Source organism: Tachysurus vachellii, chromosome 5 (genome assembly GCF_030014155.1).
Source record: "Tachysurus vachellii isolate PV-2020 chromosome 5, HZAU_Pvac_v1, whole genome shotgun sequence".
NCBI classification, from domain to species: Eukaryota; Metazoa; Chordata; class Actinopteri; order Siluriformes; family Bagridae; genus Tachysurus; species Tachysurus vachellii.
The window spans coordinates 20,786,081-20,810,105 of record NC_083464.1 but is presented as its reverse complement, the minus strand read 5'-3'; the positions used below and the strand labels follow the sequence as shown (position 1 = coordinate 20,810,105).

Sequence of the window (24,025 nt, the reverse complement as noted above, 5' to 3'; positions counted from 1 at the left end):
CAGACAAAGGTGTGTCTCTTAAGTGGCTCACTAGCGCCCCCATTTCTCTATAATGTGGGGTTTCATTTACCTACAGTCCCCAAATGGGTCAGTAACAACATAAAATAGTCCACTGATATTTACCCACTTGATGCACTTGCCCACCGTGCATTGTTTTCTGGAAGGCACCGTATAGCGATGAACAAACGTGCGAAGGCCCGTCATCGCTGCTTGCAGCTATATTTATTATTATTATTATTATTATTATTATTATTATTATTATATATTTATTTTTTTTTCTCTATTCTGTTTCCATACTTCTGTAAAGCTGCTTTGAGACAAAGGAAATTGTTAAAAGCACTATACAAATAAATTGAATTGAAATTGAATTGAATTGAGTTGAGTATCCCCAAGGAAGGCACGGTGGCTTAGTGGTTAGCACGTTCGCCTCACACCTCCAGGGTTGGGGGTTAGATTCCCACCTCCGCCTTGTGTGTGTGGAGTTTGCATGTTCTCCCTGTGCCTTGGGGGTTTCCTCCGGGTACTCCGGTTTCCTCCCACAGTCCAAAGACATGCATGGTAGGTTGATTGGCCTCTCTGGAAAATTGTCCATAGTGTGTGATTGTGTGAGCGAATGAGAGTGTGTGTGTGTGCCTTGTGATGGGTTGGCACTCCGTCCAGAGTGTATCCTGCCTTGATGCCCAATGACGCCTGAGATAGGCACAGGCTCCCCGTGACCCGAGGTAGTTCGGATAAGCGGTAGAAAATGAGTGAGTGAGTGAGTATCCCCAAATACCACCAGCAGATGGATAAGGACTTCACCTTTTTCATTGGCAAAGCAGTTTTTGAGTCAAACAGTCAAAACTTGTCATTATATGAAGCATCTAATGATTGCCAACATCTGCCCCTATTTGTACAGTTCATTACAGTATATGCCCGATATATTCCTGTGAGTATCTCCTATGGGGTCGGAGCAGAAGGGCAGACATGGAGCAGAGACAGTAAAGGTTTTTGCTCAACAGTGGCAGGTTCTGGACTTGTACCCACAAACTTTAGATCAACAGCACAGGGCTTTTAACCACTTTTACACAGCTACCACTGTTTGACACTCTTAAATGTTGAGCAACCACATTATTCATCGGCCTGCTTGTTCTTAGTTATTGAGGTTTGGATTAAAGCCATTTATTTCAAGAAAGCAGTCAAACAGGCTTCATTTAAATCAAACATGCTCATACATGCTAATCAGTGTAATAACAGGCTTGAAACAGCTGTAACAAAATCTAAATATAATGGGATCCAATTTGAGAAGCAATGATGTTGGGGCTTATTTCATAAACAACATGTAATCAAATACTGTAATTGTTATTTAAATGTGTGCAGTAATATTTTGACTTTTTATTTTAGTAATAGTTCATTATTCTTTTTTTAACTGGCAAGAGTTTGACAAATATGTGTGATGCATAAAAAAATGTATTCATTGTGTTAGGCCAGTAAAAGCAAAGTGACATGTAAAACTGGCTGCTGGCTAATAACTTCTATATGATGGCTGTTAAATTGTCTTTCATTAAGGGATTTGAATTTAGGATTTGAATGCCATTTTGCACACTTGTCTTTTAGTAGATCATATTTAAAATGGCTTGTTCTGATTAAAATGTACAGTGATAGTCTTGTTTGGAATGAACACTTCACAGCACAGCTGTTTTGTTTTATTCTGTCATGCTTGTTGAGATTCAGACTGAGAAAAAGACTCCTACGTTATGTCCTTCATGATATAAATTAAAAAAAGGACTAAATGAGCTGAATGAGAATATGCGCTGAAATACCAAAGACAAAAGGGCCATTGTAAGAATGAACAGCAGGAAATGATAACACAAGGCTTGATGAAATATAAAGGACAGTGTTGTAGGTAAGGCAGCACTTCTTACTGCTCTAATGTACTGGCTTAAAGAAAATGAACATGACAGCTCCATCTTTAGGATACCTAAAGAGTATACAGTTTTTTGCGAATTGCATTAATTGTCAGGCCCCAAACAATAAAAATGGATCAAAAGTAAAGAAACTTTTTTGTGTATAAATTAAAGGACTGGATGCACTAACCTAATTTCCCTAATGTAGGGAAGTTGTTGCACTGAGTCTTTGGAGGCTGCATAAGCCCTACACTGACCCCTGCTGTAAATGCAGACTTACTAACCACCTTGGTGCCACAGTTATGGCACGTTCTATACAGAGCACTGTACTTTTAGAGTAAGACACACTAGTAGGCAGGCAGGAGGCTACTAGGAAAGAGATCATAATTAATGAGCTTAAAACCAGAATTGTATGCAAGTGCATTTTAGTTACTCACTCACTGATTGTTTCAATATTCAATATATTTTCATGTTTTTTTTCTGGATGCCAACATATATTTTTTATTACTTTACATACTTATTTATATTTTACCATGGTACAAAAGTGTATTAGTATGTATAAAAAGGACACTTGTTAAAAATAACTAAGCGTCATACAACACAATAATTATTGCAAATATCATCATTCTACAAAAATGTCATGATGAGAAGGTTAAATCAGAAAAGTTTAACCGACATACTTGCAGCACCAAAGCATATTAGTACATAAAAAGCTGCTTCTTCACATATTGTACACAAACTCATGTGTATATAACCCTTATAATGTTGGCACTGTTTAGCCATTTAGGTTACAGGTGTGGCTGAGATTTTGTCTGGAGAATCTGATAACGTGTAAAAGATAAGGTAAAATAAGTCTGAACAAGAGCCTGCTGGGACAGCATTAGCATTGCCCCTGCATGAACTGGAAGGGGCAGATGAGCACTTTGCATAGATTATTTACTTGCACTGGATTTCAAAGTAGCAAGCAAGTGCATTTAACACTTTTGTCTTTCTGGAGCAGCCCACACTGAGTGCTGGCGATGGAATTCACCAGCTTCCAAAAGTTCTCAAAGGTGACCCCCTGCCCCTCTGGCACTTCCATCTCCTTCAGCATCTGGTTAAGCCCTTCCTCATCCTTGGGATTCTGTTAAAGAAGCAAATAAATCTTTACTCATTTTCATGGGATGGTCTGTTAGCTCACAAGCTTGCTGAATACAGTTGTAACTGCAGCATGATTAATTTGTGTGTCTTGCATGGATCGTGGAATTGTGTTTAGGGGGGTGTATTTGCCTTTAGGTGCATGAGAGTTTACTGAAGTAAATACTACCTACCACAGAAGGCAGTTCTTTGGAAAGCATTTCCTGGAACTCCTTTACTGTCAAAGTAGGAGCTTCATTTGCAGAGGCTGCATGGAACTGGGTTACTATGGTGTTGATGGCCAGCTCTAAATCTGTGTACTAAAGAAAAAAAGGCATCTTAAAATTTCAGACTGTAGTCAGTGCTATTACAGTTTCCATGTTTATAACATGTCAAGCAAACATAGTTTTACTTTAAATTTAGAACCGCAATAATACGCTACCAAAAATGTAGCTAAGCAAACGATCTTGAATATAGACTAATTCAACAGATATTTATCTTCATTAGCCAAAAGAAGAAGAGGTAGTTTTAACAAAAAAAGAGGTAGCTTTAAACAAATATATGATTAATAACTTATTTCAATATATGTTGATTGAAACGATTTTTTATTGGCAGATCATTATGCTTATTTCTATCATTTATTTCTATTCAATTTTAAGATGGATGAAATAAGTAAATGTAAATAAATATTTACAAAATAAATATGTCTAGGCATAAGCTTAGCTCTGTTGTTAGATATAGACATAAGCTGCTCTGTTTGTTAGATAATAATCTCATAAAAATAAAAATTTAGATACCATTTACTTTACTCAGGATGTCTACACTTGATTAGATATCATTAATGTAGTAAATAACCATCACAGACTCATATAGTAGTAACAAATATAAAAACGACCCAGAGAGATACTTCATGATTTTCTTAAAAAAGTGTACTGTATATAATAACAACAGGAACATTTCAGTATTGGAAAGTGGTATAAGGAATTAAGCACTATAATGACTCCACACACTGTTGATTCTACAATCTTCATTTAGAGCTAGACTGAAAAGCTCTCTAGATCAGTCAGTAGTTTAGGGTGCTGTCTGATCCCACGAGATCAACATTTCAGCAACATTTGTAACTTATTCAGAAGAATGCCTTAAAGATTAACAGCTGTTCTTGACTCATACCCCAAATTCTTTTGCTGCTGGATAAGCTCTCTGTAATATAATATTTTAATGTGTGCTTCAAAACAATCTTGAACTTTAACTACTGAGTATTGGATAAAATTGCTAGTAGCCAAAAAACAGAAATGTATATTTTCGTTAATCAAACTTGATTTTGAGTCGATCCTGGCCTTTTCCTGACAGTCAAAGCTGGGTTCATGTGTAATAAACGTATTGTTCGTAAAACAGGAATCATTTCTTCTCGCCATGTTACCCATAACATGTAGAACGATAAGGGGAAGATCCGCTTTACTTAAGCAGGTAACTGAGACTTGACAATGAAACTCAGGAAGCAGTTACACCAGGTTGGGCTAGAGTGTTCGTAACAAAGCAGTTCTATTTGCTTTATGGGCGTTGGCCAGCAACCAATTTTAACTCTGGTATAGTATAGTAGTAGAAATCTTCCCTAAGGTGATGTAGATCTCAGATTTTGTGTGAACAACATAATATGTGATTCTTATTTGCACATTTCTGAGCTCATTACCATATAGAAAGAATCATTTTAAACTGGTCCTGAACAAAAAAAAAGCTTATAGTTAACTATAATAAGGGATCATTATGAAGAGATTGTGTTAGAAAAGCATGTCTAAAGCAAGGAAGTAAACTATTTGTGCTTTTTATCATATCATGCATTACAGGTGAACATCATTCTAAAAGTTAGCATGGATTACAGTAGTTTTTTTTGAACTGTTTCAAACTACACACATGTATGCAACGATTTCTCATGATTAGTCGGATCAGACACTGTATTCAGTTTCAGAGAGCTGAGCACAATGACATAGAAAGCTAGTTTATAATCAATAATCATATTCAGGATGCAACTGCAGCAAGAATGTAAAGCTCAAGGAGAAAATATAAGAGCAGTCATTTACCTTTGGTGCCATTCTGTCCGTTTAGTCTCCTGATGTCGAGGGAAACTACGTGAGTGAAGATCAGTGACGGTGTTTATTCACCGCCCTGCGTGTAAAGAGTCCCCTTATCTTCCTCCCTTTCCACGTCAGTCCTTTGGACTTTAATGACGGGCTTCACGAGTCACTTCACTGAGTCGACTCTTTTTAATGACCGCATTGAAGTAATGTTGAACGCTGTGTGTCAGAGTTTTGATTCCTTTGATTCCAAACCAAGCGCTGCAGTAAAATATCCTGTAGGCACCCAAATGAATTGATATACGCTGTTATTTTATATACGATTAATTAAGATTATCTGTTTGTCCTGAATTTACATATTAGTTAAACTTTTTGTTTAACAACTATAAAAACAAGGAGGACGACTGTTGTAGGACGCAACGCATCAGTGTTAAGCTTTGTGTGTTTGCAGGAATTTTGACGAAGTTGGATTTGGAAATCCTGAGATTATTTTGCTGGTGCTGAAGCGGCCATACCGGGAATTCCACAAAGCCGCGGGCCATGAAAAAGTGGAGCAATAACTCAACACCCAACCAGTCCGACCACATTCTCACACAAATCTGAAAACAATGGCATTTTCGTTTTGCAATGAAAACACAAACACCTCAGTGAGAATCATGCTTTTATACAATTATTGGGTTAAGACAAAAAAAAAAAAATGCTTAAAATAGTGTTAACATTGCTGGATTTTTACAGGAGCTGATTAAAGTGACTTTTGTCTTGCAGAGGTCTCATCTAGGCTTTCAAACATCTGTACATACGAGTTATGGCACTGGTCTTCATTATGGAGTTATGGCACTGGTCTTCATTATCTCTGTCACTGAAATGCACACACATACGCACATGAACATATACAAGTCCCATGAGCTGATATGGTGTACCTAATATGTAGTGATAAAGTAACCTCACTACCTGAGCTCAGAGATCCTGGTGTGTAAATCACGTCACCTCTAGAATTTACAGTTTTCAGATGCCACAGACACACGCCTGTTTATCAGCCTCATCTGTCAGCATTCTGATCGATGTGTGATGATGTTGTAGCCACCTCCCTCAGACTGACCTGCTCCTCGTCGCTGGAGTCTCTGTGATACCATGCATTTTATTTTAAAGGTAGCGCATGTTCAACCCTAACACTGTTTTAATTGTTGCATTCTCTTGACTAAATAAATAAATTCACACATTCATCCACTCATCTTTAGTAAGGACTTTATCCTAATCATGTACATGAGCATGAGAAATGTGTGTTCATAAGAAGTAGTCACTTGTTTTTATAGGAGCATTGCATTTGTGGAAGGCATCACCACAATAAAAATAATGATAAGAGGAATATATTTTACCAGTGCTGTGCTAGTTTGTAAATTACTGAAAAGATTATATGGTCACAGACCTTTGATATGTAATGCTAAAATGATGTTTGATGTTTCTGATTGGATTTTGTTCTGGTGTTGTGCACCGACTGTAAACTTCAGCTTTTGTTAAGTGTTGACTTGTGCTAAGTTCAATAACACTTGACTCACTGCTCATACTCAGAGTCCTCCTGGAATGTCAGGGGCCTACAGACAGCACAGATGTTCCCCATTACCCTGAAGCACTGCATGCAGAAACACCCTGAAAACAAATGTGTATACACACAGACACACACACACACACACACACACACACACACACACACACACACACACACACACACAGAGTTTTGAGAACTCTGCATCTACAGAATCTACACGTGCAGATTTTTACTCCTTTTGTCCAGGCTGAAACTAAAACACCAAGCTAATCAAGGCCTTGTAAATACTATAACAAAATGTCTTTGACTCCTTATGATTGAGGCTGGGTAATATATGGGTTATTATATTAAATGCAATATTTTATTTAACATGAATTCTACTATGACCTGTGCAGGTTTGTGTAGAGCAGATGTACACATCTGTGCTGTCTTTGACCTTCACAGCTTTCCCACAGGCCAGGCATGACTTATCATTCAATCCCAGGAATCTGGCTATGGTGCCACCACCTGGCACACTGCAAACATATAAAGACACACAAATCTGGATGTACTGGCTCCACTGTATACACTGTCCACAGGAAAGACCATTACCAGATCCGGCAGTGCACCCTCATTCCTTAGATCCTCATCCACAAACAATCATAAAGCTATCATAAATCATTTTAAGTGAGAGGTCTAATAGATGCTATTTAACTCGAGCTGCTATTGTGTCTGAGTCATATTTTTTGCATGCATACATGCAGTACTTACTTGTGCTGGTTAATTATTAATAAATTCCACCTAGAACAGTATAGGGTGTGACTCACCGCAGTGCCAAAGTTTGCAGTGCACTGACATTTCCCTGCTTGTCCTTTTCTATGGCCACCACCCGTAACAAAGCTTTCCCTAGCGAGCCACGCTGAGAGAGGATACGACTGCGGAGCCACAGAATCCTCAACTGCAAAAAGTATACTCATTCAATGGCACATTGTCCATGTGACCTTGAAACCAATAAAATTCAAGAGATAATTGCAAATTACTGATATAGAAATATTCTGTTTGCCTAAGTTTACACACCCCTTTATAATACGGGTGCTGTAACTATGTTCAGAGTTAACCATTCTTTAAAAATGGTGTCCAAAGGTAAGCAGTATAAAGTTGTCATCAATAAAAGTGATTCTAATTTACCCTAAATAAAAATAATTTCTTGTTAAATACTGGTATGGCCATGGTTTGCAGGTTTAGACTTGTTGTCTAAAGATACTGATCAGGAGAGTGGTATAATAGAAATCAAGGCACTGGATTTACCATGGGGCACTCTGAAGATTGTCATCAATAAGTGGAGAAATCTGGGGGATTTGCCAAGATCAGTATAACACTCTAAAGCTACACTTCAATTTGCTGAAAATGTTTTTTCATAAAAATCTTTTATTTCTGTAAGTGGGTGTACATTGTAGTTGTTACATCCATTGTACCAATAATTTATCTTTTTTTTTAAATCAACTTTCTAAAAGAGAACAGAATAAAAGAAAAAAAACTCCAGAGTAGCAAATGTGCCTCAAAACTTTGCTGACCTCCCAAAAAAAGAAACAAGTAAATTTCCCATTTCACAATAGATATCTATGCCGTTGTATGGTACTGATTAATTGCTTACAGAACTACAGTATATAAGCAAAGACGTATATAAAAAGGAATCTATTCTATGTGTAGCAATCTTAATAGTTGAAATATCATTTGTTTTTCTTATTCACTGAGGTCATTAATGGATGCAGCTGCATGCACCTTAATATGATGTAATATGACTAACTATCTATTGTTCAGACCACTTATAGTGCACACTAAACAATATTGTCCCAATAGTCTATGGTAAGCAAATACTTCATCATCATCGTCATTTTCTACCGCTTATCCGAACTACCTCGGGTCATGGGGAGCCTGTGCCTATCTCAGGCGTCATTGGGCATCAAGGCAGGATACACCCTGGACGGAGTGCCAACCCATCGCAGGGCACACACACTCACACACACACACTCTCATTCACTCACGCAATCACACACACTAGGAACAATTTTCCAGAGATGCCAATCAACCTACCATGCATGTCTTTGGACCGGGGGAGGAAACCGGAGTACCCAGAGGAAACCCCCGAGGCACGGGAGAACATGCAAACTCCACACACACACACAAGGTGGAGGCGGGAATCGAACCCCGACCCTGGAGGTGTGAGGCAAACGTGCTAACCACTAAGCCACCGTGCCCCCCAAGCAAATACTTTTTATAAAAAAAACTTAATATTTGTACTAATTAATTACATAAAAGATACAAAAATGAACCCAAAACAAAGTAAATATGATTGATGCTTTTTGCTAATTATGCAGTCATTTTAAATACAGCTGATGCAACATTATTTAAAGTGGTCCACAATATGGCCAAATGTATGTGGACAACTGACCCACACCCATATGCGTTGCTTCCCCAAATTGCTGAAAGTTGAAAGCTTTTTTGAAACCTATTTGTTTAGAATGTTTTTGTATGTTGTCGCTGTTCCTTCACTGAAATAAAGTGGTCTATGCCAAACCTGTTCCAGCATGACCCCTGTGCACAAAACGAGCTCCATGAAGATATTTAGCCACATATAGTTTGTCAAATAGAATTTCTAAACATATGGATGTAACATATGTTTATTGGATGTTTAAAGTCAAAGTTCTATCAGTTTGGCTACGAAAATATCCGTTATAAGGTCTGATCACCCAAATGATTTTCCAATGAGCAAACATTTAGCAATTTTTCAATACTGTGAAGGTGATTACAAAGGACAGAAAACCTTTGTTTGTTGTGAGGATGTCATTTATCTTACTTTTTCCCGCTGAGGGTAGTACCGTGCACACACCAACCTCTGCAGTCGTTTTGCATAACTTCCAGCAAGCACCATGAAAAGGAAAAGACCATATAGAAAACCTGTGAATGAGCATAAAGTGTGTCATAATCCAAATAATGGTTACAAATTTCATGGTTAGAAAATCGTAACAAAACCCTAAAATGAAGACTTCCACCACTTGAACATTGTAATTTATTATACACATTAAGCTGTATTTCATAAAAAAAATATATGGTTACATAAAAAGTATTACTTTCAAATGTCAATGCAAGTTAGCTTCCTGTTTAGCAGCCACAACATTTATATTTCTGTTGTTTTAAAAGTTCACAATTGTGATAAGTTCCCCCTGATCACTTCTTCTTTATTGTTTTGGTACAATTGCCAAACTTAAATACAGCTTGACACCAAACTGGGATAAATATTGAGAGCAAGAGTACTTCTGGTCCTAAACACTAGATGTCCTTAGATAATTGTCGGGCCATAATACATGAAGCATTCATACTTATGTACCAATGACTAGGTAGACCAGGTATTCGGGCTCCAGAGGTTTCATCAGGCACTTTTTGCTCAGAATTGTAATGTTGCCTTTCTGAAGAATGTCAAAGGAGGCCAGAATATCCTTAAAGATGTCAGAAGCATAGCCTGAGCCATTCACTTCTATGTCCATAACCACAGGAGCTGGAAAAACATATAAAACAATGTTGCATGTAAAACATTAGAAATAAAATATTTGAAGGCTTTTTTTTGTCTTTTAAAGGAATAGAAGAAAATTGAGAATATTATGAAGTGTCATCACTAGCAAGTGAAATCTTTTTCTATTTGTAAATATTTGTACATGTCACAGCATTCTAAAGGATGAGTTTTTAGGAAAATACTTTCCTAAAATTGCATTGAGGTTGGCATCCATGGGACCCAACAATACAGATGAGAGCAAGTAACCAGATATAAAGCTTGCAACACAAATTAAGTCAAATTAAAGTAACTTTATTATTGTGAAATTATTGTGAGCACAAAAAAAAAAAAAACTTCTGGAACAGATGGTATGACAGAATTTCTTTGGTATTGCATTAAATTAGGATTAAAAAAACAGTCAGCACACCTCTGCCCCTAAATGACTGTACCCCCTTTGTTGATACTACATATACCACATGCAAGATTAAAGGGCTTAGCCAAGCAATTCACTTCAAACTACTTTAGAGCTTATTTCTGAAATGATAAAATGAAATTGCATTGGATGGCTATATGGCAAATCAATTTTTAAAGGTATCTAGGCACTCCTTTGTATATTATTAATTGCTTCATTAAAATAAGATTTGATAATTAGAACACTAAAGTATAATATCTATGAGATTGGCAATGTCTAATGGAAACAAACAATAATAACATTATAGTAGGGGGCATGGTGGCTTAGTGGTTAGCACGTTTGCCTCACACCTCCAGGGTCGGGGTTCGATTCCCGCCTCCACCTTGTGTGTGTGGAGTTTGCATGTTCCCCCCGTACCTCGGTTGTTTCCTCCGGGTACTCCGGTTTCCTCCCCCAGTCCAAAGACATGCATGGTAGGTTCATTGGCATCTCTGGAAAAATCTGGAAACCCTAGTGTGTGATTGCATGAGTGAATGAGTGTGTGCCCTGCGATGGGTTGGCACTCTGTCCAGGGTGTATCCTGCCTTGATGCCCAATGACACCTGAGATAGGCACAGGCTCACCGTGACCCGAGGTAGTTCGGATAAGTGGTAGAAGATGAATGAACATTATAGTAAGATGTATCACATCTTAATTTTGGTTGAATTAGACCCAATATACTATGAGGGCAGGCATGTTGGAAATGATTATTCATAATTCATCACAAATTTGTCAATTTTCAGGTTAAACCAAAATCAGCATATAATGTAACAAAACAAAACAAAACAAAACAAAACAAAACAAAACCAGCATATAATGTATTAGAATATCTAAGAAGTGAAAAATCCAAAGCCACTTACCTCTTACTACTATTTCATTTTGGGAGTGATAATGCAGAATGTCAAACACCCAGAACACCATGAGGTCTAAGGCAATCACCACACAGCCCATTACCATGTGCCTAAGCATGAACAACAGGCCAGTCATGACTGTCTTCTTCTCTCGGGCCATCAACCGCAAATTACCTTATGGGGTGTGACATAGTAAAGAGGAGTGATTATATAAATGATATAAATCTGATTGTCTACATTTTTGGCTTCTTTAACAATTAAGATTTTTTTTTACTTCATACAAACACACACACACACGCGCGTTCTCACTGGGTGTGATGTAGGTCACAGCCTCTTTCTCACTGAGGGGCAGGACTGCTGGTTTTCCTTGTCTAGAGAACCTGCGATCCATCTCTTCAAATTGCTCGGTTATGTAGAGGTTGTCAAAATCGTCGACATGAAGGTAGTGTTTTTTGTACAGGACTGCCCTGTTCACAAGTTCAAAATGTACAAACAACTAGCATAAGTATCATAGTATACAAGGTCAACAGATTACTCTGCATTATATTAGTACTTACATATATTTCGTGGAAAATTTACATACTGTACAGTAGGTGCTCACAAACATGTATACCCACATGCATTACGGTTTTTACATAACCATTTCTATAATAACTAATTAAAGAAATAATCCTCAAACTGTTATTTAGAGTGCTAACTAAAAAGAAATATCTTATACAAATCCAGATTTCATTTTATTTAAGCAAATTAGCCTGTTAAAGTTAGTCTAACAGTTTATTAAACCCCTGAACAGACTGAGAAGTTTGCTGACAATGAATAATGGACTCACTGTAAGTACATGAACAGCAGGAGAAACAGGCCTACATAGGTCAGTAAACCCATAAGATCCAGGATACGCTCTCTGTCTTGTGACACCTCCTCCATGATCTTCTGAGCCATTTGATGCACAGATTGACTGCTGTTTATATCCATCTCAAAATGCACAGAGGCTGACATGTTGAACTCAAACTCTTTCTTCATTTGATTAAATGCTGCAATAATTGCTAGAATGATAACACACACACACACACACACACACACACACACACACAAACACACATATATATCTATTTAGCATGTAAGAACTTGGTGCAATAATGTAGAGAAAGAACAGGGAGAAGGAGTTGCAGAAAGAGACTTACGGACAGCCAGATTTGTCTTTAGATGGTTGCCAATATATGATGGTATGACACAGAATAACTCGCCAACTGTTCAGAATAAGGTGAAGAGAAATATTACATCATACATAATATTTCAAATATTATAATGTGATACAAATGTACATAGTCAATAAAACTGTCAGTTTCAAACTTTTCAGGTGACACTTGTACTTTAATTTTGTTGAATTAATGCTGAGAACGTCTGGATATTATTATTTTTGTTGTTGTTGTTGTTATTATTATTATTATTATTATTATTATTATTATTGTATATTTTTCCCCTTTCTTTTTAATTTTTCTTTTCTACCCCCGACATTGTCTGAGCTCTTTGTCTGAGGCTGTGTTTGTATGTATCTGAGGTCATATTTGGATTTAGAAGCAGCACTGTCAATAAGTTTGTCTTGGCACAAGGGCAGATATAAAACAATAATTTATTCAAAATGAAAATATGCTGGCAAAAGAAGGAAGTAAATGAGTCATGGTAAACCAGCACAAGAATGAGAAAGGAAATGAGAACCCCATCGTGCAGACTTAGCATTCATAGTCATTCTTAAGCTAAAACAGATCCCTAGACAATATAAAAATTTTAAACCACTTACTGTGGCTGACACATAGCACTAACCATATTTTTACTTTTTAGGGAGACACTGAAGACAACACATATGAGGACTGTAAAGTGTGTGTGTGTGTGTGTATATATAGCTTCTGATCACTGGCTTCTTACTCATTACTGTAGATAGATAGATAGAGAGAGAGAGAGAGAGAGAGAGAGAGAGAGAGAGAGAGAGAGAGAGAGAGAGAGAGACTAGTATAAAGTTAGAATAAAACCAACAAAAAAATACAGGAAAAAACAAACTTCACCACAGTAATGAGTAAGAAGGCAATGATCAGAAGCTTTCTGTAAATATGTTAATTACAGGACTGCAAATGTCAGAATAATACATTTGTGGAGATGCTGACCACGTGTGAGGCCACAGAGAGGCCTGAAGCCATCCACGATGTGGCAGAGGAAGGAGAACACTGAGAGCAGCTTCATACAGTTGGCACGGCCCTCATCAAACACCGAGTTACATTTCTTATACGGTGTCCCCATCTTTGCGTTACAGATATCGCCGATGCTCGCTAAGAAGTGCAGCACGTTTCTCAGAGAATGAGCTATAAAAAATTAGAATAAGAGAGGATGAAGTGGTTACTGTGGTATACTATAAATCATTCCAGAAGTCACGATTTTCTGCTTTGTCCATCTGTCACTAAAATACACTGAAATTCACTCACAGACATGACGTGCAGACTCTGTAAGGGCTCTGATGAAGTTCTGCACTCTTCCTGCTAGTGAGTAGGCATTCCTGCTGACCTCCCTTACCTTTTCTAGCACAGCTATGTTCACAAATCAGAAACACAAAGGCACCAATGTCAGTCATTGTTTAATTATTATATACAATTTCCTTTAAGACAAAAAGAATAAAGTCAGATCTAACTCAAATTAGAAAACAAAGAGCACCATGCTCACTTGCTCTTTAAATTTAGGTACATGTAATGAAGGCATGACTTACGCAACAGAGGAGTGGCAGCTCTCTGCATGAGTTGCTGGGTTTGGTTCACGGCAAACTCGGCTCCGCACAATACGCTGGCTGCTGCTCGATCAAAGTTTTCAAGAGTGTTGTTCAACGGGCCTTGAACCACAAGGGTAATGATGAGGAAGAGCAGGATTTTTTTACCTTCCCCTTCAGAGATAGAACAAAGACATGAAGACTTAAAAGTAATAAAGCTAGTTGTTGTATAACATATATGATATGCATAACATACTCAGTCACATAGAGTTTAGTACAGTTATCAGCCAGCCCTCCCCCCCCCCCCAAATAAATAAATAAATAAATAACACAGCAATGGGGGTGTTGTGTTTGGTAAGGATCACTGACCACAATTTAACCAAATACAAAGTATTTGTTCAATTTCCATTTATTAATGTGTGTGTGTGTGTGAGAGAGAGAGAGAGAGAGAGAGAGAGAGAGAGAGAGAGAGAGAGATTATGACTGGTGTTGTTTATTGTAAGTGTTTGTTGCCTTTTTGGACTCCTTTATCATTTGTAAAGTTGCTCCCATATAAAACAGTTCGGCTCAAGCCCAGACATTTTTAGGGTCATGATTGAGGACAATGTCCCGTCCAGAGACAAGCTGTTTCGTGTTGAGGTTTGGTTCAAACCGACCATCGAAAATACTCTAATGAATGTTTTTTTAATTGGTTGTTGCGTTAAATCTTACTCAGATTTAGCGCTTACCAAGTGCTATTTTCTGATTGGCTATTGTGTAGCCTCTTTTTTTTGATTGGCTGATAAGTGTCAGGCTCGACTAAGAACTCCAGGGGAGACGCGCTTGATTCCTGCCCGGTTCCATAGCGACAGCGGCGCGGACTGATACATTTTGGGCGCTGCGGCATATTAAATGTATGGTAAATAGTCAAAAACTTTTTCTGCGTGACAAATACGATGTGTGGCGGGAGAGCGTGACAAAAGACCCAAAAAAGGCTCAATGCGTGACACTTGATAGCCCTGTGTTATATATGTTGTAAGTTTTACAGCTGAAATTATGGAAAGGATTACTTACTGGAGCACAGCATGGGAAGCATGAGTGTGATGTTGGCACGTACATTAACGGACAGACCCATTCCAAACGCAGTAAAGCCGGCCATGGTTACCGTGGTGATGATGCAGTACCAGAGAGCATGTTTCTGTATGTATAATGCTGTTGCACCATAAGAGAAGGCAAGAAACAGACCAAGCAAAAAGGCTGCTAGACTGCGCCAGGCACGACTCCATGCTGAACTGCGAAAGATCCTTAACACCAGTGTCATCCTGAAAAAAAAGAGAAATGTTTAGCTGTTAAATTCAAACTTTAAATTAGCTTTATGTCGCATATCCGGTCACTGTCTTTTCTAACTTTTCATCAAAAGTCCCACTGTCCTAACCTTTATGTATATTCCCTTTTTTTTATACTGTTGGTAATTAAAACACTCGAAATCAAGGGCCCATTTCTGGGAACGCTTTCTTTCAGTTCAAGAAACTGCAGCTTTCTAGTATGTAAATCTATATACAGTATAAGTATTGGCTGATCATTTTCAAATTTAAACAAAAGTATCTGTAAACATTACATCACTTTTCAACTGACAACATTTTCAACTGATAAAATTTGGAACATTTGCTGAGTTTTCCAGTGGACAAAGAAAAACAAAAAAAATGGAGAAACCTAGACGCGAATATAGGGGGAAAATACCCCATTCAAGTATGTTATTGTTTTAAACAATGTTATTTCAAAATTAAGTAATCATTTTTAAACCTATTGTTTGACAGTGTATTTCTTTATTTACCTATAAAGCATTGGAGAAGGTCAGTAAGCTGATTCTGCCTGACCTGGCTCACAGATTTCTGTTTGGACCAACATCTGATTTCTTCTTGGCCAGACTTTTAATAGGAGCTGCATTTGGAGCCATCTGTGGGATTGGTAAGAGCGTACTCTTTTGTTTTGCTTCAGAAATATATATATGTATATGAATAAATGTATATATTTCAACATGAATTTTACATCTTATACACAATATATGATTTTTGATCATTATCTTTATTCTAGGTTTGTTTTTTGGACTCCTTTATAACATTTCACTGACCCCCTTTCACAAAGTTATAACTGGATATGTTTTTATAGGTATGGCTCACCTCTTTCTATTGGTTTTCACTTGATTTGATGATGTGAAATCTGAACCAAAATAAGCTTTGAATGTTTATTTAATGATGTGTGTGTGTCTTTATAGCACTGTGTGCTCTAAGTGGAATGCTGTCTTCATATTTTCGTTGCTCAGTTCTTCTGATGTTTCCCAGCATTCTTGGCTCTCGTGGACAGGCTTATGTAATGTTATTCATAATACAGTGTCTCTATCAAGGTACACACTTGTTTGGAATACTTTTGCCTTATGCTGGTGAACACATCATTTTCACTGGTCAAATTTGTGCCACAGAATTAGCATTCCTGCTTGGATTAGGAGGAAGGATCTTTCGTGCATTTTATTATACCCAATAAAATGTCTACAGGATTTATACCTACCATATTCTTCCCTTAGAAATTTGACACATTTTATTTCAAATAATATAATCTCAATGTTAGCAAATGTAGACATGATTATTTAAGACATTAATTTTAAACTGACTCATTTGTAGGCTACAGAGTAATTATACAAACATATTTTTGAGCACCAAGACATTTATTAATTAATATAAAATTGATATATAAATATACTGTACTGTTATTATATGCCTGTTCTTCAAAACATTTAAGAAAGTTAAGCCATCTTACTAAAGTGTATGCTCTCAGGTCCAATCTCAAATATTCAACATAATGTCCAGGATGTGGCCTTTTCTATGGGCTGCAATATAGACCTGCAAATCGGGCACAGTAAGATAATGTGGAGAACGGTTACTGAACCATTTCTTCAGGTGTTAGAGGAGATTGTGGTGAGTTCAACAGTAGAATGATGTTTCTACTTCCTTGTGCTTTATTCTTCTAAGAACCTCAGTTGACTAAAATAATATGATACTCACATCATATCAATTAAAATTACCCACAGGATTAAACATGATTACGAAACTGATGAAATTATGTAATTAATTTGAGATAGTTGTTCTTCAGTAGTGGTGAAGCTAGTGGTGAAGATATATATGTATAAATGTAAGCTGATCTTTGTCAAATTGACTGCATTGCACTGTTCTAATAAGCCTATTCTTCTCTTCCCTACATCAGGCTGACAGTGTACAACTTCAGCAAGAGGCACAGAATGTGAGTAGAGCATTCCAAGGTATAAAAAATGAAGTCATGGTTCAGTATGGCTACGATTCCCTTGATCAGAATCATACAGCTACAGGCAACAGCACACAGGAGCAGTACACTGAAAAGACCAGGATGCGCTGTGAATGTGAGTGAAATATACTTTGCTGGACAACACAAATGGTACTTTTATGTGGATTTCCTCTGTTACAAAAATAATTTAGCCACATTTTGTGGACTTGATGAAGGATTTTGTGGTGACCATTAAGAATTTTCCTCATTGTTGTGATATGAATATATACACCTTGTCATGCTGTGTACAGATGTGGTAAAGAAGGGCATTGATCGCTGCGTCGAGTGGTTCAGTGATACATGGATGAAGTGCATGGACACAGTTAAATCCCCTGTCATCAGCCATTTCCTTTGTGTGCCTATGAAGTTTGATTTTCTCTGTAATATTATGAGAGGTAAGAAGTTAAATCAGTGTTTAGTCATTGTGCATCTGTCTCATACGATTATCACATTTAGTTAGATAGATAGATGAGTTTTGCACTTTCCGTTAATCATGGTATTTACTGGTTTAACTGTATATTTATCTCAGTAATGACTCCATGGTGTAAGGATCAGATCCCAGTGGAGGGAAACTTTGGACAAACTTTTGACAAACTCAGTTCCTCCATCAGTAAACTTGGGGAACAGTTTACCACCAATGTTTTCCTCAAGGTACAGTGGATAGGCACAGTTTTGTCTACACCACAATTCTTAGATTACTGTGTCTGACAATAAACATTAATCAGGCTCAGAAGTATGTTCATGTTTTAAAGAGAAATAACTTCTGACTGAAGCTTACTTAAAAAATACGTTTCATATATGCATGGTTTGTACCATATTCATTGTCAGTCTTGTCCTGTGATATCTGCAGAAAATTGAGGATCAACCCTTGTTTGGAGTCAAAGTTTTTCAGGATGAATTTCGCAAGGAGCTGACTAGGTCATTTGAAGAGAAAAGAAACACTGTTGAGCAAATATTAGAGATCATACAGATTCTGCTCACTTTCACATTTATAGCTGTTTTCAAATCGTAAGTACATACATTTTCACGCCTGCCTCAGACATTTCATATATAGCTTAAACAATATAATAATAATAGAAATAATCTCATAGTGTATGTGCCTCACTTGACACCCATAAAAAATAATGTAAATAAATAAAAACTAATTGTCATTGTTGAAAATATATATTATATAATTACATCATATAATAATTATTACATTATTTATATTAGATTTTTATAGACTTCCTATATTTTTAATTAACTACTAAAAGGGCTTTTGGATATGCAAGACAATACACCAGAGATATCTACTTTGACAATGTCTACATTACAACCTACTTTAGACAGATTGATGAGCGGAGAAAGAGAGGGGTAAGATCTATTTTTTTCTCTAAAACTCCTCTCTTATAATTCCAAGCTGACTTTAACTACATTTTAGGGTAAGAGGTATCTGCTACCCTTGAAGAAAGCAGAAAAGAGCATTTTCATTGAGCCCTGCAGCTTCAAAATCCATTCCAGTGAGCTACAACTTGTGGTAAAATATTCGTTGTATTATAATGTAATATATACAATCACTGTCCACTTTATTAGAAACACCTGTTCACCTGCACATTCATGCAGTTATCTAATCAGCCAATTATATGGCAAGAGCACAATGCAATAGTAATACACCGCAAGACTGATATAGATCAAGATGTTCCGTTAATGTTCACATTAAACTTTAGTATAGTTAAAAGTGTGATCTCGGTGACTTTGTTTACAGCGTTGATTTGAGTATTTCAGAATTTGCCCTTCTGCTGGGAATTTCACATACAACAGTCTCTAGAGTTTACACAGAACCAAGCAAAAAAAGGGATGTAGGAATCATTCTCCTTTGACCTCTCTCATAGGTAAGGTGTTTTAGCATACACAGGATGTTTTATTTTGTTTTTCACAGCATTCTGTATAAACTCTAGAGACCAGGAGAACAGCAGTTTCTCAAATACTCAAATCAGCCCATCTGGAACCAACATCTATGCCATGAGCAAAGTCACCGAGATCACACTTTCCCCATTTTAATGTTTGATGTGAACAGATGTTCCTGTTAAAATGGATAGTGAGTGTATGCCCAGTAAGTCCACTTAGGTTTTTACTTTTGAAAATGGTAGCTTTATTTTTATGATTCTATATTAAAAAAATTCAACAGAAAGCAAGCCTGCTCCAGTTTGTATCTCTGGCTCTGCTTGTATGTCTTCTGCTGGTCACTGATAGAGTCCTTTACCACATTTTTGACATCATCCGTAGGCATACCTTTACAGAACAATCTTTCACAAGTGAGTATAATTCCAAAAAATTGAAAATGTTCAGTATACTCTAATCAGTATAAATATAAAGTGTTCATTTGTGCTTATTAATTCCTCTTGCTTTACAGGTAGCCATGACATACATATTGACATTAAAGGAGAATCCATGTTAGCTAAGCTTCTGCGTAAAACTATCGGTGCCTTCAACACCTCTTCTAACATAGACCTGCAGTCCAGTAACTGGCGTAAGTGTCTTTTTAGTTTTGTACGTTACTCATTCTTTACACTATGCTATGATGGTTGCCCTTAATATAATTCTGTGGACATTATTCCCTGCATTGCCTTGTCATGTCATATGGTCTAGAGGCATATTCTGTCTTAGTGTAAAAATTAACATTTATTTGACCTCTGACTAACCTTACTACAGTTTTCTGATCCAGACAGCAAATACATCCTAGAAACAACCTAATAATCTGCATGCAGGGTCTCAGCAGATTTATATCTGAGTTCTTAGCACTCAGGCTGTAGCACTTCCACTGATCTGGATTTAGTTAATGAGCTGTTGGCTTCGAGAGGTGGAACATTATCCATTTAGAGTCCATTCACAATATAGCTTACAGTAAGCTTACTGTTCACCACTTTCTGTATTGCTCACAGATTTAATAATATGTGATTGTCTATGATGTGATTTATGCAAAGGTCATCAGAGTCCTCATATACCTCTAAGGATGCTCTTAGTATTTCTGACTTTATTATTTCTGTTATGTAGCCAAATAAATACCACATGCATTTGCAAGTCTCATGCTTTGGAACCCTGTCTGTCCTGACGTATTTAGCATGGCTTGTGATTTTAAGCTGATCAAAGTTTCTGGATTGGGCAGTTTAAACACAAGCTCAGAGTTCAGCCTGGCCTCTGTCTAATCAGGTCTGTCCTTTACATGCTGGTAAGCAAAGCTGCACATGCCTGTATACATTTCTATTGGCTATATAACATAAATAATGGCCCATTGCATAATTATACCACTGCAAGAGAAAATGTCTAAATAAAAAGGTCTAAACAAATATAAGACCACTAAGGCCTTTTCTAGATATATTTCATATAATCGTTTGGTCTTATTCAATTGGTCTTGAATTTTAAATGTTTTGAAATGTTAGAAATTAGAGAATTATCTCCCAGTAGAACAAAATACTTTAATTTCAAGCTAGAGTAGAAAATATGAGAAATATGAGCAAATAGCATATTTATACAATTGAATGTAAATTTACATGAACTATTGCTGTCATTCATCTTCACTGACCAGTATATCCTGGTCAGGATTGCTGTGGATCGGGAGCATATCCTGACAACAATGGGCATAAGGCAGGAGAAATTACCCCAGTCCATTGTAGAGTACCTTCAGAATATCATGAGGACATTCAAGACATTATAACATATAAAAACATACATATACATTTTGACATTTTTCTTAAAACGTCTGCAAACGTTTGACCACAACTGTATGTCAGCAGTAGATTTCAAAACTCATTAAATTCTGCAGTCTCAGAAGACTGGATCATCAGAATCATTTACTAGCTATTATATATATGAGATGAGCTCAAAATGCATCACTTTATGTGATGGTGTGTATGTGTGTCTAGAGTGTCTCCCACAGCCTCGTGCCCTGAGTCAGGCTGACTACCTGTGGAGTACCCTCCCAGTGGGAATTATGGGCCTCATGTGCTGCCTGCAGGTTTATATAAACCGCCTACGCAGGGTCATCACCTCCTTCTACTTCCCCAAGGTAATATCTAGTATATATTTCAATATGCTCAGTTAGTTCTAAAGATTAATATCTTTAATATATTTACAGTAATCAGATGAATGTGTATTATTAAGTGTTTTGGTCATTTATAACTTTATATCCATCCTCTGCACAGAGCAGCGCTGCTGACTCATTTTGCTGCATATGTAAGCTGTCTATGCCAAATAGTTGCAATTTCAGAGAAATAAGATTTAATTTAGTGCTGCTTCAGACACAAAATATTCACACAGTTACTGCTTCTTACATAACACCCTGACACAAGCCCCAATAGACTTTCGCATAGAAATAACAGCAGGAATGCAGTCACAATTAATCATTGAATGTATATTCTCTCTAAACATACAGATATTCTGTCATTTATTCCAAATCATATTAAATAATAAATAAAATTGGCTAGTGCTCCCTATTTATAAAAAGTTGCTTTGTGATAAAATGAATTAGTGCATTAGTACTGATGATGGTCTATGAAACTGGTCTATTTCATTCTAAATAAATAATAAAGCCATTAAGTACCAGCATTGCACTGCATTTGATTTACCTCACCTGCTGAATGGTGGAAAGCTCTTACATAAAACAACAGGATTTCGCTTGGAGTACCATTCACAGGTCTTAAGCGCTTGGTGGTGTGCTGCGGTATGTTTCACTGAGTTCATTAGAATGAACAGAACATGCAGTATGAGCACAGCAAAATCCCTATTCTTGTATCTCTTACAGTGTTCATTTGTGTACAGCTGGATCCTTTGTGTTAATCCAACTATTGTAGGCTTTGTTGTGTAGTGAGAAATATGTATCTGCATGTCTAGTAATAAGCTGAGAGCGTTTTACATTAATAGCTTTAGACACATTTTGTTTGGAGGACCCATGTGCCTATGAAAAGGATTAGAGGCTCCATCAGGCTTGAAACAGCTGCAGCATCAATAGCACAATTATGCAGAACAGATCACTGCTTATACCATTGTATCTCACCCAGCTTATTCCAGTTATCACCACATTAATTTTTTTTATTTTTTTCTAGCTTAAAGTATATTTAAGTGTCTTACATTTTACTTCATTGTCTTCTCTTGTGACTATTTGGATCTTCCATATGGCCTTGATCTGTTTGGGCTCTTGATCCTTGATAGAGAGAGAAGAAACGGATTCTTTTCCTCTATAACCTCCAGAACCAGAGGCACATTACTTTTGTCAAACGGTTGAGCAAACAGCTCAGGCGTCAACGAAAAGAACCAAAAACGGTGTGTATGAAGCTATTCTCCAATTGCTACTAAAAGCATCAAACATTACCACACAGTTTTAACTGACGATTTAAAAAACGAGCCAGAATACCCTGCTTTAATTTATCTCCTCCTGTGTCCTTTCTGTTGCTGTCACTCTGTTCTCTCCCCTTTTTCCCAATATGTTCAATTTCAATGTCCTCAGTCTCTTTTTCTCCATGTTTGACATACTAACATCCATCTCTCTCACACCTTTCTTCTAATTTTCTTCTCTTTCTCTCTTTCTTAGGTGTTGTCTGTGCTGCTGGCTCCACTGGAACGATTGGGTTGGGGTGTGTGTTGGTGTTGGGTGTGTACAGAGTGTATGAGGAACCAGCGGGCTGTGCATTGTTTGGTTGCTGGCTGTAATGTGATCTACTGTGCACAGTGCTGGAGGGATTTGGGGAGCAGCTGTATTTGTTCCTTCCCCAATGATAGGGAACTTCAAGAAAGTGATTCTGACACAGATACTGTTTACTATGTTCATTAATCAAATAGTCGAACACATGATTTTATATATAGATATATTTCTGTACACAAATTAGCTATTTAACCTATTTACTACACATTCCCTTTAATCAAAAATAAAACATTTTAAAAGCATTAGAGTCTGTATACTGTATTTGTATGATGAAAGCAAATGACAGGCCATAAAGCAATTTGGGGTATAATGTTTTAGGAAAATGTTTTTGGATCTTTCCAAAAACAAAGAAGTGTTTTTATACCACAGCAATTTGTTTATTACAATTTGTATTTAATAATGAAACAACACATCATGTTTTAACTGTTTGTTGTAACATTTATAGCTGTGAAACATCCATAGGAATGCACAGTTCTTATTATTTAGGGTACAGCAGCTATAAACAGTTGTTCCATCAACATTCAACGCATTCCTTGTTTGTTTTCCTTTCATGAAATTAATAAGACAAAAACAACATTGATCATCTTGTCAGTCCTGAAGACTTTCCTGTGGCAGAAAACCTCCGGTGTTCTAAAACACTGACACTGGAGACTCCTTCCAGAAATACTAGTTGGATGTTTCATTTGAGAAAACTTCCATATCTACAATTTCTGCTATTATTCTTAAAACAAAACAAACAGTTAAAAAAAACTTTTTTTTCGAGAAAGAGCTGTAACAGAAACGTGAACCTATGCAGAAGCTCATTAATAAAAAAC

General features: G+C 36.9%; 3 protein-coding genes across 3 annotated transcripts; 1 reads left to right on the top strand and 2 right to left on the bottom strand.

Moving 5' to 3' along the window:
- Positions 1-2,358: 2,358 nt before the first annotated feature.
- Positions 2,359-5,231, bottom strand: LOC132845942 (protein S100-A13-like). The gene is made up of 3 exons (XM_060870362.1): positions 5,081-5,231; positions 3,197-3,322; positions 2,359-3,009 (listed from the first exon to the last, which is right to left on the bottom strand). The coding sequence occupies exons 1-3, from the start codon at positions 5,090-5,092 to the stop codon at positions 2,839-2,841; spliced, it is 309 nt and encodes a 102-aa protein (XP_060726345.1). The 5' UTR covers positions 5,093-5,231; the 3' UTR covers positions 2,359-2,838.
- An 832-nt stretch (positions 5,232-6,063) lies between these two features.
- On the bottom strand, positions 6,064-15,500 carry dcst2 (DC-STAMP domain containing 2). Its single transcript, XM_060870553.1, is given in 15 exon segments — positions 6,064-6,119; positions 6,122-6,195; positions 6,631-6,721; positions 7,008-7,135; positions 7,427-7,557; positions 9,457-9,557; positions 9,988-10,155; positions 11,461-11,625; positions 11,761-11,918; positions 12,281-12,494; positions 12,633-12,698; positions 13,611-13,805; positions 13,926-14,027; positions 14,204-14,374; positions 15,254-15,500. Coding segments are annotated over 15 exon segments (2,067 nt in total).
- A 54-nt stretch (positions 15,501-15,554) lies between these two features.
- dcst1 (DC-STAMP domain containing 1) lies at positions 15,555-23,339 on the top strand. The gene is made up of 17 exons (XM_060870552.1): positions 15,555-15,568; positions 15,861-15,928; positions 16,022-16,147; positions 16,274-16,348; positions 16,455-16,583; positions 17,012-17,151; positions 17,438-17,609; positions 17,785-17,928; positions 18,063-18,184; positions 18,384-18,541; positions 18,787-18,886; positions 18,954-19,049; positions 19,701-19,827; positions 19,926-20,042; positions 21,436-21,578; positions 22,721-22,831; positions 23,100-23,339. The coding sequence occupies exons 1-17, from the start codon at positions 15,555-15,557 to the stop codon at positions 23,337-23,339; spliced, it is 2,082 nt and encodes a 693-aa protein (XP_060726535.1).
- Positions 23,340-24,025: the final 686 nt, after the last annotated feature.